An 18,773-nucleotide genomic window follows, 5' to 3' on the forward strand; every position below is an offset into this window, starting at 1 on the left:
GACGTGATTCACTGGCTTTTGGCACCTAGGAAGGGTTTTATTGAGAGACAAGATGACAAACAACCTCCGTGGAAAAGGCAGGCATGTAAACCTACTGCCCCCACCCCATGGTGGCGAGGGCTGCTGTCAGCTCTCAGGTGACCAGAGGATATTCATCTGGTGAGTGCTGACACGGGTGAGAAGACTGGATCATGTGGTGGACACGTCCTATCTTCGATCCCACACGCTGCTCCCGTTTGACCGCGTGGGTACACGAGCACGTCAATAGGAATTTGGCAGGCACATTGGCAGGCAAACAAACAGACAAAACCGAGCTGAACTGTCCTGAGAAAAGCAGCAAACCCAGAGTGCCTGCTGCTGGTACTGCTCACGAGAAGCACTGAGATGGATGCAGAGGCGGGGTCCTGCCATGGGGTCTGTTGGGGCACAGCACCCTGCTGCCACCTCTCCAAGGCCCCAGAGCCACCCACGGGTGGCTGCGGCTGAGCTCTGCGAACCTGGGGCCTTTGCCCTGCCCGACTATGGCTGCTTTCTATTCTTGCTTCCCTGTTGGGGCCACAGTTCAAGGGCTGGGGAGGTATGTGGTAAGGGAGCCGGGGAGAAAGTTCTCCCTCCCCACTGCACCTCCCTTGCTACCGCCCTGCCACCCACCTGCCAGCTGGGTGGCAGTGTGCTGGGGGAGCTGGTGGAAGGGGAGGGACAGGAGGAGGAGAGAGGGGAGTTTTGGCCTTAACTCTTGCTGTATCTCTTTGGCTGCCAGTGGATTCTCTGCCTGGACGCCGGTGGGACGGGACGGGCTTGCCCGGCAGAGCTCACCGGGTGCAGGTGAGCTGGGTGCAGGTCTGGTGGCTGTGCCGGTGTCTCCTGTCCAACCCTGCCGGGGGAGAGCTTCCAGCACCACGCAAAGGGAGAGAGGGTGAGAAATAACCAGCTTGGAGCAGCCCAGGGAAGAGGCACTGGAGGCTGCAGCAGAGCAAGAGGAGTCCTCAGGCTGAGAAGAGAGCAGGGCAGAGATGGGGATGGAGGGCAGCGATGGCTGGGTGCGGGTAAATATGGGAGGAAAGGTGCTAGGGCAAGCAGGAAACAGAGACGTCCTCTCCCCCCATCCTGCCCTGCAGAGGTGCTGGCCCTCTACTGGCACATGGATTTGGGGCTGCGGTTCCTGGAGGTGTGTTCGGCAGTGTGCTGCTGGTTCTTCCTGCTCTGGGTGTCCCCACGTCTGTTCCTGGTTCGGGGTGAAGAAAGGGAGGGCACGGAGAAGGCACAGTCTGTGCATGTGCTAAACTCTGGGCATCGGCGGGTGTGTTTGTGAACAAACCCAGGCAGAGCGCAAGGGGGTTTCATAACACCTGACCCACATCTCCTTAAATCAACAGTGCTTTTAAAGTAATCACTGCTAATCAGGGCTTTCATGCAATGTCATTGGAAATGTTATTGCCCCGCTTCTTCCTCTTTGACAGCCGCTGATAGGAGAGGCTGAACTTTGGACCTGACCTCTGCAGCTCTGCAAGAGCCCAGCATTGCTGGACTCACGGGCACAGATGCAGTCCTCGCCGAGGGCTGGCTGATGAATCCCGTGCCTTGTCCCTGCCTGCCAGTGCTCCTGGGCAGGGCACCAAGCCCACAGGAAAGGTGTGGTGCCCTGCGGTGAGGAGCAGGCACATCTCCTCTTGCAGGCGCAGGATGCCGTGGCAATGGGTGGGTAGGATGCACGTACACATGCACTGCCGCAGGCACTGCTGGCAGTGGGGCACAGAGCCCTCGAAGTCACAGCCAGCAACCTCCTCTCTGCCTGCCCTGATTTTGTGTGTTGTGCCTGTCCTGAGTCTACAAGGCTCAGATTTTAGGTGCTGCAGAGGTTAGGGTTTTCATGCACAACTGCATTTGGGCATGCTCCCCAAATTTGCAGCCCTGGTGAGGTGGCTGCAGGGCTCCGTTTCCATTGCCCAGGACTGTGTCCTATCCCTGTGGGGTCCCCCCCAGCCTGCACATCAGGTCACTGCCTCCTGCTCCTGATCCTGCTCTGGTTGCATACTATGGGGTCTTGTGCTACCGGGCAGTGGGTACGGCCAAGGTATAAGCTAAGCAAAGGTCTCAGGTGTATTTGATTCAGTGTGAAGGCAGAGAATGGTTTCTGAACACGTTTACATCCTATTTATGGACTTCATTGGTTAGTCTTGAGTTTTTTCTAGGCTACGTACAAAACAACCTCTATATCTGTCCTCTACAGCAGGGACAGTGAACCACGGGCATCGGGAGACTAAGCCAGCAGGGAGAACAACAGCCTATGCTGCTTTTAGCAAGGGATGGGATGCGGGCAACAGGTCCAGCCTCTGCTGGGTGCTGGGCAGGCTCTGGTAACAGAGGGCCGGGCAGGAGCCATTTTGTGCTTCCTGATCTGGGGCTGTGCTCTGTGAAGGGCAATGCTCATACTCCTCGCAGCTTGCATCACGGATGTACATGTTGTTAGCATACCCGCAGTCGCTCCTCATCTCACTCTTGCCGGTGTCAGTAAGCAGCAAACTCGCCAACTGCAGGAGCGTGGCCCTGGTTTCACACTGGAGGGAATGGAAGCAGGGTCTGAGCCTTGTGGCAGCCTCCTGTGCCCTATGAACCTTGTTGAACAGATGCTTTGAGAATGCCCCGTAGCCCACACAACCTGCAATTTGATTAAAAGTTGTAAAGAAGGCAGCTAGCTTTCAACAGCTTGAAAAGCAAGGCATTTTAATTCTGACTGCTGTCCTGGAGCTGATCATTTTTTTCTCTTGCTACACCTTTCCTTGCCCTTCTTCTTGCAGCTGCAGTGAGCAATGCCCCAGCAGTGTTTGGGTTTGTGAGCAGCTGTCCCTATTCATGTCACTGCTCTCAGACTGTCTGGGAAGCACTTACTGCTAATATTTTCCTGTCCATCTTGCAGATACGACCTACTCCAGCAGCAGCCCTCATGCACTAATCCAGCTGGGTTTGTTCCCTCAGCTGTGCCCTGGCTCTGCTTCTCCTCACAGAGCCCTGACTTTCTGTCCCTGCTCCCTCCTCCTGCCATCAAAATGCGATGCAGGCTTTCGGCTGCTGACCAGCTGCCAGCTCGTATCGTGCAACCAGTGAATTTTCTGCATCCTCCTGCTCCTCCTTGTGTAACGCAACCTAGCCTTCCTTCTTTCTGATTCCTCCCTCCCCACCTCAGACTGCAGTTTCTGTGCTTGGCTGCTTCTCGTTCCACAACAAACCCAAGAAGCACAAATGCAATGCAGCTGTCTGCAGCATCGCCTGCAATTCCTCCTCCTGCAGCTCAGGCAACCCCTACGAGTGTCCAAAGGTGCTTTAAGTTGTGTGTCATCTGGTAAGCGTTATCTAGTGCTTGTTAGCAATGTCTCAATTGCTGTTTCATTGTTTGCACATAAGATCTTCCTCCTCTCATTTGCCTTGAGATAAAAGAGCAGAAGAGGTCAAACAGACGGCGTTAGCTACCCAGTGGTAGGAGCTCCTGTGTGATGGCACTAGGCTTGGGGGAAGAAAAGCTTCAGGAGAGTCTCTGATGGCTTCTTTCTCCTGCAACAGAAACCCAAGCAGCTTCTTTCTCTTGTTCCTCATCTCATATGAGCAGCCCTCAATAAGCCCTTCTTGCCCTAGGAGTGGTTGAGGTGCCACCACATTTTGCTTTCAAAAGACATTTCATTCTTCTCTCTTTCCAGTTCCTGCCTCCTCCCTTTAATGATAGCCTGCTCCCAAGGGAAGCCAATAAATGTTTATCTCCTGCATCATGCTTTTGGCATGTTGCACTGAAGAGGTGAGCATCCACAGTGCTTCAGGTGTGTCTTTGGCCTTGCTTGCCTTGGGTGGCCATACCTGATGGATCCCATGCTGGTAGGTGCAGGACAACACGGCCCAAAACTTGTGACCATGGACAGACAGGGCTACCTCCATCAGCTACTGAGGAAGGGACTTGTTTATGACTGCCTGCCTTTTTTTTAGACTCCAGGTGGGTTCTTATTTTTGCAGCATTAAATCTTGTGGAGAAAAAATTGGGCTGCCTGCATGCACCAAGCCTGTTGCTCTGGGTGGAAGGGAAGCCCTCTCTCCTCTGTGGGAAGAGGACAGGTCATGTCTGCCAGGGGTACTCCAGGCTTCTCAAAGCACTGAGGGATGAAAATAAAGCAAGGCACCTCTGAAAGAAATTGGTGAGGTCTGAGAGAGCTGAGGACAGAAGATGGAGGTGGTGGCTGAATGGGTCCAGGAGAGGGTCAGGATGGCATTTTAGCCATGGGAAGAGCTTTATAGCAGAGGAAAAAATAGGCTGAGAATTAAGAGGATTTTTCTCCAAATTTTGGTAAAGGGAGAGCAGTAAAATCACAGGCAGGCAGTGAGAGGCAAAGTTTTTTCTCCAAACTTGTGTGTTAAGGACAAGAGAATCGAAAGGGAGATGAAAATGCCTGCGTGTTGGGGAGGATGTAACACGGCGGGTGGCTGGGCTGCTGTGGGAGATTCAGATTGTTCCTAGCTGGAAACAAGAAGTTATCTGAGTCCCCATCTGGCCTGAGAACGTATAGGGCAGGAGCACAGTAGGAGCAGACATTCAGGAAAAGAGGCAGGAGGTGTGTGAATAGGCTTTCTCAGAGAAACAGCGGGCAATGCAGAGGAGGGAGATAATGGAGAGGTGTAATGCTGTGTCCTGCTTTGCCTGGGAGGGGAGAAGCTGGAGCTCATGCCACAGAGGGCCCAGATTTTAGGCTCTGGTTTAATCTACCACCTGTACACGGTTTAAAATAGGAACATAAATCCACCAGCACAGGATCTCCCTCTCCGGTCTGTGTTTTCCCAGCCAGTGCCCAAGCTTCTGGCTTTGTGTTGGCCTGGTGTGGAGCCCGGGGCTGGGCACAGAGTCCCAGCCCTGCTCCAGACATCCCGAGGCACTCGCTGCCTGGAATGGGTGAGAGGAGGTCTGAGTGTGCTCTCCCTCTGCCCTGTGTGAGACAGGCCTAACACAAAAACAGGAAAAACACAAATATTAGCAGAAATAGGCTGGCTCTTGGATCCTCCTTGCATTAAAAGAATAAAAGCAGAGAATTAGCTAAGTCCTCTCCTGTCAGCTTCTCATGACATCCTCAATAAGCCCAGACTTAAGCACCATTGTGCTTGATAATGTGCCCTGGACTGCAGCAAATTGGAACGTGCCAAGGACTGTGACAGATCAAACACGTTTCATTAAGTACGAGTTATTTTTTCTCTCCCATTTGACAGCGCGTGGAGCTCTGCTCCTCTCAGAGACGAGGAGGCTGTGCTGCAGCATCTGAATGAACTGATTAGCCAGCTGGCAGGCCGTGCAGCAGGCGGGCTCCTTGCAGGGGCTGAGAAAAGACTGGCAGCAGGACCTGGTCCTTCCACCTCCCCACCCAGCCCGGCAGGAAAGCTGACTGGAGGGGGCAAAGCTGGGGCCGAGAGCACCGCCGTGCTGGTGAGCTGTTGATGCCCCGCGAGCTCTGCACCAGGCAGCATTTGGTGCTCATGCCCAGACCTCTTTAAATGTGGGGCTGGAGGCCAGAGGGCTGACCCAGCATCCCACTCAAGTGCAGATCCACATGTGCTGTAGGACCTGGTGGGATTGGGGCAGTGCAGGCCATACCTGTAGATAGGTACTTTCTGACATATAGAGCATAAAGGGCTGGGGAAAGAAGGGAGGTTGCTCCCTTAGTGCCTCGGTGCATCTACATTTGGCTCTTGAAGCGGTGGTGCCTGCAATAGTAGTGCCCTATATATAACATTTTATTGGAAATAACTCTAAAAAAAGTCTTTCAGATTTAACAGAGGAACAGAACCTTTCTGTTTCTTTTTTTCTTTTTTAGAACATGCACCTTTATAGCCAGGAAAATGGTTTTCATTGACCCCTGGCTGCCCTCCTCCATGCTTTATGCTCCCCTGCTCTTGCCGCAGCTCCTCTTACTGAAGGCAATGTTAATGCCTTGCGTGAGATTCAGCCACCTGTGCTCAGAGCCTATGGAAACGTGCTGCTGCTGTCAAAGGGAATAGGATGGGGTCATCAGCACTAAGGGAAAGGGGGAAACAAAGACCTGGGCACTTAGAGAGCAATTGGTGGATTGCAGTGCGAGGTCTGGTTTCTTTTCTTTGCTTGGATGACAGGCAGGAAGCACACCTTCTGCCAAAAGCTGCTTGCTTTGCTGTGAACATTTACTGAAAGTGGTCTTTTCATGTGCAAGTGTCTTTCTCTGCCCCAGGGCCTGATATATCCAGCGGGTTAGCATTTAGAAAATCATTCAATTTGCACCGAGCACCTTACAGACACAAATGAGATGCTGATAACGATGCTGTCTGGTGTGGAGCAAGTGCAAACATGGCCCCTTTGGAGGGAGAGAATGGTGTCCTAGTCCCATCTGAGGGTGCCAAAGATTGTTGCATAAGTTCAGAGGTCCTATAACATGGAGGAAGTCAAGCGTGGTGAGGTATTGCTCATTCAGTCCCTGGGCTGAGCTACCCCTAGACCCATGCCTGGACTTCTCCTGGGACAGAGCTCACTGCAGTGGTTCTGAGGAGACCCAGGGGCAGAGGAAGGGTTAAGCAGTGTGAGTGACGTGGATTCTTGTCCCTGCTGCTCCCTGGTAATGGGGATGTCCCCTTAGGATGCGCAGAGGAAACTATAGATGTGCTATTAAAATACCTATCAAACCAACAGCAAGCTAATGTGAAGAGACAAAGCCCCAGTTTTCTTGCACTCACAGCTGGTGGCAATGGAAGTCTTTAACAGGGATGTTGCTGCTTTGGAGAGATTTATTTCCAGTGTAGCTTCCTAATCCCAGCATGGGAACATCTATCCCTTGCTGACAGCAGTCAGGCCTCCAAAGGCTAACTTCTGCTCAGCGATGCCACCAGCCAGAGGCAGCTACAGTTCGGAGCTCCCTGGCACCGTTCATCATCTATCCTCCTTGTGCTAGGTCTGTGCTTTCCAGCTGGACTCTCACGTGCATCCTTACATGAGGTAGCTCATTAGAGCAAGCTTTTGAGGGATATTCTTGTAGCTAAGTCAGGAGCTTCCTGTCTTTACACTTCGGCTTCAGCAGATCAATGTAAAATGTTGTCAACAAGAAGTTTTGGTCTGGCCGGAGTGAGTTTTGGCTAGATTTAGATTGACTAGCCACTTAAAAGGACTCTTTATATGATACAAAATTATATCTTGCAACTAGCAACCACTAACTTGCTTAGTTAGGATGACAAGAAGCATAATTCGTGGTTCAGTATAGGCTGGGGAATGTCTTCCTTCTGCACAGGAAGCACCTCACAGGCCCAGCCACATTCAGTGTGCTCCTCAGACAGAGGATTTGCTCCGTGCTTCCACATCTGGGCTTTTCCCTACTAACCTTTTCATTGCAGGAACTGAGCTTGTCACAGAAGCACAGAATCACCTAGGTTGGAAGAGACCTCTAAGATCACCAAGCCCAACCTCTGACCTAACACTAACCAGTCCTCCACTAAACCATATCACTGAGCTCTACATCTAAACGTCTTCTAAAGACCTCCACAGATGGTCTAAGCTTAGTACATCCCTGCCCAGACCAGAAGCACCTCGCAAGGATGAGGCCTTTTTGCTAATCTCAGGGGTGTTGTTTCCTTTTTTTTTTTTCTTGTAGGACTGGGCAAAGAGGTGGAGGTTTGTTGCTTGTGCCTGTTACCGAAAGGAGCCCAGGTCAAATAAGTACACGTGCATTTTGCTCAGGTGGCAGGCTGCACTGTCATGTAATGTGGTGGCCAGGGGTCTGAAGACGGCACTTCTGGCAATGTGCTGAAACAAGATGATAGGTCACCCTTAGTCGGGCTATTAATCCTTAACATTCCTGTCCTGCCCTCTGCAGCCACTCCAGGAGCCTGTTCAGAGGCAGTTGCTGTATAATACACATGGGGAAGACCAGAGACCCTTCCCCTGTCCCTTCAACACAGGATTTTTGTCCCAGGGAAAATGCTTCTTGCTGATGCCAAATCAGCCATTTTCCAAAGGATGAGGGGAACCCCACGGTGATAGCAGGGACAGATCCATCGTGATTGCTGGTCCCCTCCCTCTTCCTCCCAGCAGCAGGTCCCACAGCAGCTCCCTGCATCCCGTGCACTATTTCTCTTTTGTCCCACAGAGCCATGACAAGAGCTGCAGCAAAGGAGGCAGGGCCCAATGGGGCCATTGCAGCTCCCGAAGAGATAAAAAAGGAGCAAATGGAAGAGCGAGGCCAGTGGAGCAGCAAAATGGAGTTTGTGCTGTCTGTGGCCGGGGAGATCATTGGTCTGGGCAACGTGTGGAGGTTCCCCTACCTCTGCTACAAGAACGGTGGTGGTAAGTTCGCAGCATGCATCAATTGTTCTTGGTCTGTGGGCACTGCAAGACACACTCGTGTCCGGATCTATTTCTCCTACACATTTTGTGCCCCCATATGCAATCCCTTAGTGGCTCCTCCAGCAAGTTGGCTGCTGCCAAAGCCAGGAGCTGAGCAGCACTGGGAGGTGAATCCAGCTCCCCGCTGGGTTCTGGCTCTCAAAGCAGCTCTCCCAGCTTTGGATGACAGATTGGTCTTTTAGGGAAGCCCTTCCTGTAACTCTTCAAGGCTCTTGGGCATTTAGAGACACAGATTATCTCCTGAAATGACCAGAAAGGTGTGAGGGTTCAGAAAACCAGCAGCAACCTCCTTCTACATCAGTCCCTTTCCCACCCTGTCTGCCACCCCAACCTCTCTTGGGCCCTTGCTGTGGAGGAAGAAAGGCTCTGGTGGTGCTGGTATACTTGCCAAAGCCTGGTACTGCCTTCCTGGCACCTGGGAGCCTGCTTCCATCTCCAGGGCACTTATCTCCCACCAGCTCCTCTCACTGTGCTGGCTGCCCTGTGGTTATGAGGGAAACACAGTGTTTTATTGTGTCAGTGTAACTCAGTTGGCTCCAGAAGCAACAAAGGGGACCAGATAACCACAGCTGAAGGGAAGGATTTTCGCAGAGGATGGGAAGAAGGACACTAATGCCTCTTCCCGAGGAGCAGCTCTCCTGGTTGTCAAACCACAGAAGGGAAATTTATTCCCAGGAAGAATCTGTTCCTCTTCCCCATTTTTTTTTTATTTCTTTCATGTGTCACTACCCCTTTCATAATAACAATGCAATAAAATCATTGTGTGGTTAAACATTATAATGTAACTGGGAAGTAGGAAGGGAATAACAGACTGTCACCAATTTTTCTTAGCCCGTTCCCCCTCCTTTAAGCATCTTTTCCCTGCGGGCCATGTCACAAAGGCCCTTCTTTCCCAAGGTGCTGTGAGCTGTCACCAGTGGATTACTGACTCAGCTGTTGTTCAGCCCAGGACTACCAAATTCCTGTCCCCTGCGCTGTTACTGGAGTTTTTCCAAATCAAGCTGGAGTCAATACAATGTCTCCTCTGAGCCAAATGGGGGTTGGATAGGAAGATGGTTTAAGAAAATTAAAAAAGTTTTTACGTGAACCTGGGACGTTTTTTAGCAGGTCCTCCAGTCTCCCTCTCTGAGGTTTTGATGACAGGCACTGTGGGCAACAAAAGCAAGTCGGAATGGCACAGGAGAGTAAACACTGGTGTTGCACCTCATTGAACAGCCCATTCTGCAGTGATGCCTTGAGAGAAATGTTTTTTGCATGGAAAAGTCTCCCTGGGCTCAGATGATATCTTTGCATAGTGCGTGCCTATGGCATCTGGTTCAGTAGTCCTTGCAACTTCTATGTTAATTAGTGTGGAAAGGCTACTTTGTTCATATTAGATGTCCATATGATATATATATATATATATATTTAAATTAAACTACTCTGGAATATCTAATGCTGACATTCAGAGGTCATCAAGGCTAGGCTTGGGAAAGATTGGGATGGGAGAGTCTTTCCCTCCCAACTCACACACTGCCATTGCAGAAAACAGAAGGCGTATTTCTCTCTCTGGTGCTCCAGAGAACTAGTTGGCCAACAAACTAGTGTGGGATGATACACAGTCTTTCCCAAGCCACTAAAAGATATTCTCACCATTGGTAAAGTCCTTCAAGTTGTTGCAAAAAAAGGCATTTGCTATCTATAACTGCTCCACCGCTCCCAAACTGGAGAATGGCATCCTGTCACCTTTCTCCACCTTCAGGTGCAGTGAAACAGTTATAAAGCTGTAAAGACAGATGCCATAAAAGCAGTTGTGCTACCTTTTTGTTAAGCAACCAAGTGTCTGGTTTCATTTTCAGGTTTGATCTAATTGCTCAGCATTATGGAGTCGTAGACTCATAAGGAAAGAGGGCTCATTTCTGGGGGCTTCAGTCAGGGTTGAGCCTCCTCCAGTGGAGCAGAAAGCTGGGGAAGAGATTGCAACCTGAGTTTTAGCTGGCAACAACCCTGGCAATGTTAACGGAGACAAGACAACAGAGGTGTGAGAAGACCCTCATTGCTCAGAGACCAAAGTGGATCAGGTTCTGAGACACAGTATGAGAGGAGAGGGTCCGGGCCCTGCTGAAGGGCTCGTCCATGTGCAGGATAATAAAGCTGTCTTGTAGATTTGGCATGCAGATGCCTTGTAACATCGCAGGAGCAGCTGCCCCTGGTTTATCACAGGCAGTTCCCACTCCCTGCTCTGCAAACCTGGGTGGAAGCTGTGAGCTGGCCTCCCTGCCTCCAGCCCCAGGTCCCATGCAGCTACGGCACAGCTGTGTTTAGGGGAAATCTGGATGTTGCTTGTTATTGTAACATTGCTGGCTTAAAAACAAGAGGAAACGTTCCTAATTGCTAATTATCCTTCATGGGAAGGAATTTCAGCATGAATGGCTGTGCTGGCAGGGGAGGAGTGGGCCTGGGGACAAAGCCTGGTCCTGCTGAGGAAAGGGCCCTCCTCTCTGCTGCCCATACCAGCGCTGCTCCCCAGGCACTGGGGGTGGGAGAATGATGGGGAGAAAGTCTGAGAGATGACAGAAGGGAAGAAAGCAGAGAGACTGAGATCTCAGGAGCAGTTTTGAGCAGAACAACAAAAGTGCTGGTGGCAGCGTAACCAAAAAGAAGAGGAAAAAGGAAAAAAAAAGTTGAGCATAGCATAATAATAATAATAACAACAATAAATAACAATAATAATAATTATTAATTATTATTATTAATTATTATTTTATTAATATTATTTTAGTCTTTTTTTTTGCTGCAGTGATTTTGTTGGCTTTTGTTTCTGGGAAAACAACTGCTCTCTCTCCGTTACATCAAGAGTTAATCCAAGGGTCATTTCAGGCCAATTTCTCTTGAGCTGTTTCTCTATATTGTAATGAAAAATTGAAGAGAGAAGTTAAACTTTTTCATTTTGAAAATGATGGAAAAATGCTCTTTAGCCATCCCCCTACTTCCATCCTTTCAGTGCAAGCTACTTGTCAAATTTGATGTGAAATTTGTCTCAAGCAAATCTATACCCCAGCAAATTTATTATTTACCAGGAAATGTCACCATCCCCCAGGTTCGTATCCTCTGGGCAAGTGGGAGTTTTGCTGTGACTCCCGGGACAGGCATAACTAATGTGGTTATGTGAAACGAGGGCTCCTTCTGCTTTACCTGGCTCCTGCTGAAAGCCAGCAGGAGGTGGGGGAGTGACGACAGGGACAACTCCTCCAGCGTGGTCTTTTCCCTTCTCCTCACCCGACTACTCCCTACCTCTGGGTTCTGGCCAATACCAAACACCAAAGTACCGCAGTAGCACAAGACAGGTCATTTTTCCAAGAAATGAGGGAGTTAGAGACCTTGCTCTTTTGCACGGGCCACGCAGTTAATTCAGAGAAATATTTGTGTTTATCTAGACGATTCCAACTGTGGCCACAGGTACCTGGCAAGGGGTGTGTGTGGGGTAAGATTTTACAGAGGTTCCTGAGGCAGCATCTCACCCATCTCTGCAGGAGCCTTCCTCATCCCCTACCTCATCTTCCTCTTCACCTGCGGGATCCCCCTGTTCCTCCTGGAGACGGCGCTGGGGCAGTACACCAGCCAGGGAGGGGTGACTGCCTGGAGGAAGATCTGTCCCATCTTCGAAGGTGAGTCAAGTTGCAGGAATTGCTGGCAGCATTTTCTGGCAGGTAGTGACTCAGAGCCTCTTTTGGAAATCTTCTTATTCTGGTTCTTCTCCTTCTTATTTTATTATTTTTTCTTTTTTTAATTTATTTTCCCCTCCCATCCTCTCTATACCAGCCTCATTTTCTCTCCTGGTGCCTGTGCAGGGCAGCAATACCACAACTCCTGTAGGTGACTGCGGGCAAGTGGTGCTGGCTCAGTGCTGACAACCAGTTTTAAACAGGCGAATTTGGGCTTTCTGACCCAATGAATTTTCTGGTGTCCCAGTGAGTGATAGGCCTAAGCAGGACCTGAGGCCATAGCTCAGCAGTATCTGCACTTTTGCCCCAACTCCACGCTTTATGAATGATGTGCATCAGCACTATGAACCCTTTTTCCCTGAGTCTTTCCAGAAGGAAGGAACTCACCTGCATTTCTTCACTTTCAGGGCTACAGCTGGTTTTCCTGCAGGAGACACAGTGCAATACAGTAACACATTAGTACTACAAAAATGTTTTCTTGACAGTGAAAGGTTTTCTCCTCTGTTCCACCATAGAGCTGTTTTAGAGTTACCAACAACGTTTCCTGCCTTCATGCACAGTCATATAATCCTTTCCCTTTCCCAGAAGTAGGTCTGATCCTGCTCTCTAGGGACCCATGTGGTTGGCATTGTGCCCTTCTTACCACAGCATGGACTATGTCTTTTCTGGGGCTAAGCTCGACATGTAGCTGGTTGGCATCTGTCTCAAAAGCCTTTGCTTTCCTTCACAGGACTTGGATATTCCGCACAAGTCATTGAGTCCTATCTGAACATCTACTACATCATCATCCTGTCCTGGGCACTCTTCTACCTCTTCAGCTCCTTCACCTCAGTGCTGCCGTGGGCCAGCTGCAATAACCCCTGGAACTCAGGTACACTTTCCTATGGATGGCTTCTGGTGGAGCAGGTGCAAACTTGCCTTTCAAGCTGACTCCCCTTCCCAATTCCCCCACATTATCTGGATTTTGTAGAAAATGTTTTTTATTTGTCTAAAAAATGTTTTAGCTGTAGATGAATGTCATGGTTTCCTGCATTGCTTTGTAGTTGTAATATGGGTGTCACAGAGAGGTGCCCAGAGGTCTCATGAGGTGCTCTGTGGTCAGGGACTCCAGCGAAGGCAGCTGTCGTCATTCACCTTGGGCAGCTGCCAGGAGTGACAGGTCCGTCCCTGTGTTTAGCAGTAGGGGACAAAACTGTTTCTGCATGGAGATATTTTGGTCATTGAGATTTCACTGAAAAACCCACATTTTCTTGAAAGTGAGAGAGGTGGGTCAGGAGGGTTTTTAAACGAATCTAGTGTCCTCCTCACAACGCAGGAGCATTTCATTAGCTTTGGCACAACAATTTATCTCACAATTGCCTTATGCTACCCTGCTACTTCAGAGCTACTGGAGCAGCTGCTGTCACATACCAAACTGTTTTCCTTCACATGCTCAGCTTTTGGCTGAGTTGGTCCAGGCCCTTGTGGAGGATTTGCCAGTACAAGTCTTCCAGTGCAGGAACCAGGAAAACAAAACTCCTAAGGCACTCTTCTTCTGGATTAACCTCATTGTGCTGGCCACAGTTCACAAAACTGTGACCAGCAGTGATAACCTGGCTTTGGTTTTGTTCAAGGCACTCGGGCTGTGAAGATGGGGTAGATGTGAGTCAACCTTCATGGATCAGATGCCCTGATAGGCCTTTTTTTTTTTTTTTTTTAACCAAGTTGAACAGGTTGTTTTGTTTTCAGTGCAAAGCCAAGCTGGAAAGGGCTTTTGCAGCAGTTTAGTTCCCTCCCTTTTTCTCTGGGCTGTAATGATTCATTTCTGTGATGTGTTAAACTTCCCCGCCCTATGGGCCATTCACTCACAGCTTCCTCTGCCCCTGCATCCCAGGAGAGGTAAGCAGCCTTGTCAATAGAGGATCTGATTCCTTCAGCTCTCCCAGCATGGTTTGGGTGTGAGGAAACCACAGATGTTCGCTTCACGTGCAGAAGCTTCCCAGCCACAGCTGGGCTTCTCCTGTTTTCCTGTGGATTATCTTTTGCTTGCCAAATGCATGACGAGGTGCATTTCTTGGATGCATGGCATGTCCTCTGTTTTTAGCAGTTTTACGCTAAGTGACAGGGTTGGGGGTGGGCTAGCAGGACACGAAGGCAGCTGTGGTGCATGTGTGAATATATACCTGTATGTGTGCATAGCAGGTGATGTGTAGTTCAGGAGGTGAATGGGATTTTGTATCCTGGTTACTTGTAGTGGTTATCCCACAATAATATACATCTTGCAGCCATCTGTTTTCCCTTTGGCTAGGAATTGCTCTCCCCTTCCCTCTCTCCTTCCTCTCTTTGGCTACTCCTGGACTGGAACTTGCAGCTGGGTAGAGCCAGTCCTTTATGAGATGCTTAATGAGATACAAGGGTTTAATGAGATGCTCAATAGCATGGAGTGAAGAGTCTGTGTGCAGTCAGCATGAGGGTTAGGGTGCAGAGGGGAAGGAGCATCCCTCATGGAGGAGCCTTGGAGAATTTCTCTGGCTCATTGGCTTCCTTTTCTTTTGGTAGATCTCTGTGTGGACTTTCTGAATAAATCCAGCTTGGACAACAGGACCATGCCTGCGAACGCCACCTCCCCAGTGGTTGAGTTTTGGGAGTATGTGATCACTTTCCCTTGATTCAGGCTCCACTCTCATCCAAAGGCTGAAGCTGTAGGAATACCCCAGGGTGGGGGGTTTCCAGTAAGGCCAAGTGAGATGCCATGGGTCAGACCCAGGGGAGCACAATGCATGGAGCTGCCAAGGAGATCATCACAGATCCCAGGGGCATGAGGACTAGACGCACCCCAGAGGCTGCTTGCACTGAGCAGTAATGTGCACACATTCTGGCACTGACGTGCCCAGGTGAAAAAGAAGCCCCAAAAGAGGATGAGGACTTGCTGTAAGGGTGTGCTTGCGTTGGGTGCTGCAGGCTGTCCTTGGCAGGCAAGCACGAGAGGCCAGAGCAGACTGAACAGTGAAACAGAAAGGGACAGAAGTGCCATTTCACTTCTTCTGTCCATGTATTTATTGGTGCCAAAGAAAAGAGGTCCATCGGGCTGCTCAGGGAGGTCTGACTATGGGCCTGGAAGCCATAAAACACCTCTGCATGCCATAATACACCTCTGAAAGAGGGGTCGTGCATCAGGCCAGACAGGGTCCCAGAGGGTCTCCTTGCTGCATCCCAGAGAGGCTGAAATGGCCACAGAGCCATGCTGCTGCTTCTCACTGAACTGAAGAAGGTCTCATAAGGGAGGGGGTGCCAGAGGCTCAGCCTCAGCAGGGATTTTTTCATCTATGGCCCTTAAAGCACCTCTGAGAGGGGTGAGTGCCCTTAGTCCTTTGCAGCCAGCACAGGGCACAGAGGTGAGGTGTTGTGGACAGTCTGCTAAGTCTCTTGATGGGGGTAATTTGGCAGAGGTCTGTATGGATTAATGGGATCTGGGGTGTTAATGTTTCTCTCCCTGTCCCCGGACACCGGCAGGAAGCGAGTCCTGGGGCTCACGGACAGTATTCACAAACTGGGCACTGTGCGCTGGGAGCTGGCTCTGTGTCTCCTGCTGGCGTGGATCATCTGCTACTTCTGCATCTGGAAAGGGGTCAAGTCCACAGGCAAAGTAGGAACAGAGACTGTCCTCCTGGTCCATAAGCCTCCTTGTACCCATCTTACATTTCTTTCCCAATCTCTTTCCCCTTTTCATGAAGTAGAGGCAGGTGACAGCACCAAGGTCAAACCTAAAACCTCATTTTTGACTAGGTCTTCTTCAGCGTTAAGCTTCCTATCCCTGGCAATAATTAAACACTTAAGCAAAATAGACAAGCTTCCGCCTGTAACCATCTCAGTGAATAGATCGTGAATCTCTCCTGCTCCTTCATCCTGCAAAATAATGGGGTGGGAGGGATGTCTTTGTGCTCTCCTTTTATTCTCCCCGGCCCTGTGGGTTTTGGCTCAGCAGGTCACTTTGTGCATACTGCTAGTGAGGCTGGAGCCCTGCTGGTGTTGATCTCATAGATCAGGTGAACTGGTTGTCCTTTTGGGGTGGATGAGTGTGGTGTGCCTTGGGGTGGGTGTTAGGGACGCTGCTATGGCCTCAACTTGTTTGGGACCTCCTTTCTTCCTGGAGATGTGGTGGGATGGGTGGGTTATTAACTAAGGGTTGAGTCCTGTGGGTGGCCAGGGGATGTCTCAGGAACAAAGGGAGGGGAACCAATCTTTTTCAGCAGCCTTCTTCCTCCAAATCACTACCCCTAATATTGGCAGATATGCCCTGTAGTACTGGACACCCACGTTTCAGTGTCAAATCCCCCTTCCCACCTTCAAACCACACAAGGCACCTATTTTAACAGGGCAAGAATAGAGCTTGCTCTGCTGGCTAGGTTTCTCCTAGACTGCCAGTGCCTCTTGCTGATGTGGACCTGCTCTCCACCACTTCCGAAGGAGGAAGAGCCAGGTTCCCCATCTGTGGGGCAAGGGGGTGCTCTGCATCAAATCTTAAATCTCTGATGCTCCTTGTAAGCTGGTCTGGAGATGACAGTGCCCTCTTCACAAGAGATACCCTTCTGATATTGAGGGGATGGGTCTGAAAGGCTGTTTGATGTGCATGGAAGTGTCATCGAGTTGTCCCAGGTTCCCCTGAGCTCTCAGACCTCTCCCCACCGAGTCTCTCCTCTGGAGATATGGCCTTGCCCTGTGGGAGAAGGCTGAAGAAGTTCATTTGGGCTGGCTGGGCCAATTGGTTTCAGCAGGCAGCCCAGAAGGTGAGAGGAAACAGTGAGTGCAGTGAATAGCTGTAATGCTTTTCCTGGGACCACAGGGGATTTTTCCATCACAGGTTTTGGGATACAGGACCTACTTTTTAATAGCCAGATGTTATGGGCATGATGCAGTAACACAGGGTGGGTTTCTCAGTCATGAGACATGCCTCAGGCGAGACAGGGTAGTTGTCTCCTCTGCAGGTAGTCATATTGAAATTTGCAGGGGCACTGTCAAAAAATGCAGCTCCTTTCTACTTTTTCCTCACTGACAGCGTAGTAGGATAGGCAGTAGGGAGGTACCAGAAGCTCTACGTGCATAATTCTGTTCACCAGTTGCAGAGTAAACAGGACGCCGTGGTTGACTGCCAGGCTGCACTGACCTGATAACCCTTCCAGACCTTGTATTTGTGCTTCTGTGATTTAAGGAGTCTGAGCTTAAAGAAACAATGGTGACCTCTGGAAAATAATTGTGTTCAACTCCATGAAGACTCATTTTCATTAAAACCCTTTTCCTTTCATGCATTTTGCCCACCCTTGTACTTTTTCCATGTTTCCTTTCCTTATGCATCCAGCTGATGTGTATAAATGCCCCGCAGAAGTGATTTCTGAAGGTAGATTTTCATACTTGTGCCAAAAGTGCTCATATTCTACTTCAGTAAGGGAACAGTAAGAGTGCCACACACTGTGACTTATTTGACCAACAGTCATTATGCAGCAGCAACTTTGTTTTAAACCCCTCACTATGAATCCATAGAGTAAACAAGCCTGCGTATTACTTGGATGAATTTTAGTAATGAATACCTGTTAGGAAGTTGCAGCTTGCTTGCAAAGAAACAAAAATGTCAAGCTAGTCAATGGATTAGAGATGATTAATTCTGATTTAATATTTGTTTACTTCACACACAAGATGTGAAAAGAAAGCTTTACATGAGCAATGGTCCATGTCTCCTTGAAAAGCTTTGAGGTTCTTGGTGCCCCCATTTTTTACCTGTGAGCTCAGAAGCGATGAGGGAACCACATGAGCATCCTCTGGAAATGAGGTGTCTCAAATTGGACACAAAAAGTTGCTATTTAATTTGGAAAGCCCTTGCTGGGAATGGGATCATTTTAATAACTCCTCATTAAAACTCCGTGACAGGAGGAGACCCAGGTTTCTTTTGCAGCTCTAGAAAGATGAAGAGAACAGCTTGAGAGCAGGGAAATGATGATGGCTGGAAGGAGAAAATAGCAAGAGCAACCAGTGGCACAGCCTTGGGTGAGGAACAAAATGCAGATTAACTAAGCCACTGCTGAGATCTAACCTTGATTAATCCCTTCCCTACCCCACGACTACATCAGCAGTAGCAGCTAAGGCCGGTGGCAGAGCCAAGGCTGGTGTGTAGGGCGGGGGCTGCAGATGAGAGGAGCGGATACCTGCACCCCATCCCCGCTGACCATCTCCCCTGTGGTTTCCTCACGTCCACAGGTCGTGTACTTCACCGCCACCTTCCCCTACGTGATGCTGATCATCCTGCTGGTGCGGGGAGTCACGCTGCCGGGTGCTGCCGAGGGGATCATCTTCTACCTGAAGCCGGACATCTCCAGGCTGGCAGACCCGCAGGTGGGTGGGCGCGGGCCCTTGGGGCTGCTGCTGCGTGAGCATCTGGCTGTCTGCCCTAAAGGGGGACCTTCAGACCTCTGCAAGGAGCCGAGAGGGGTCTGTCCCCCATCCAGCACAGCCTTTCTGCTTGGGAGCACAGTATGTGGGTCGTTTCCACTCATGGGCTCGTCGAAAGCAGCACAGCACATGAAATATTCAGCACGGAGCAGATGGCCCTGCTGGTTCTTAAAGACAAATAATTAGGGAAAGGTGGGGTGAAAACAATTTACCACTTCTCGTTTCTTCTGGTCCTCTTAGAGCGTTGTTTGGCAAGGACA

At 50.0% G+C, this 18,773-nt stretch overlaps 1 protein-coding gene across 3 annotated transcripts in view; it reads left to right on the plus strand.

The window, feature by feature from the left end:
* Positions 1 to 623: 623 nt before the first annotated feature.
* SLC6A12 (solute carrier family 6 member 12) overlaps positions 624 to 18,773 on the plus strand; it is a 32,005-nt gene continuing 13,855 nt past the window's right edge. The window contains exons 1-7 of one of the 3 annotated variants that reach the window (XM_084528829.1): positions 625 to 825; positions 8,133 to 8,329; positions 11,902 to 12,036; positions 12,824 to 12,964; positions 14,632 to 14,719; positions 15,586 to 15,718; positions 18,322 to 18,456. In XM_084528829.1, the coding sequence (XP_084384955.1) occupies positions 8,137 to 8,329; positions 11,902 to 12,036; positions 12,824 to 12,964; positions 14,632 to 14,719; positions 15,586 to 15,718; positions 18,322 to 18,456 (825 nt within the window). In that variant the 5' untranslated portion in view covers positions 625 to 825; positions 8,133 to 8,136. Of the gene's footprint in view, positions 826 to 5,329; positions 5,453 to 8,132; positions 8,330 to 11,901; positions 12,037 to 12,823; positions 13,000 to 14,631; positions 14,720 to 15,585; positions 15,719 to 18,321; positions 18,457 to 18,773 lie in introns of those variants that run through there. The other 2 variants (XM_084528830.1, XM_084528831.1) reach the window with 2 other exon arrangements.

The sequence above is a fragment of the Aythya ferina genome (genome assembly GCF_964211825.1).
Source record: "Aythya ferina genome assembly, chromosome: 1".
Taxonomy (NCBI): domain Eukaryota; kingdom Metazoa; phylum Chordata; class Aves; order Anseriformes; family Anatidae; genus Aythya; species Aythya ferina.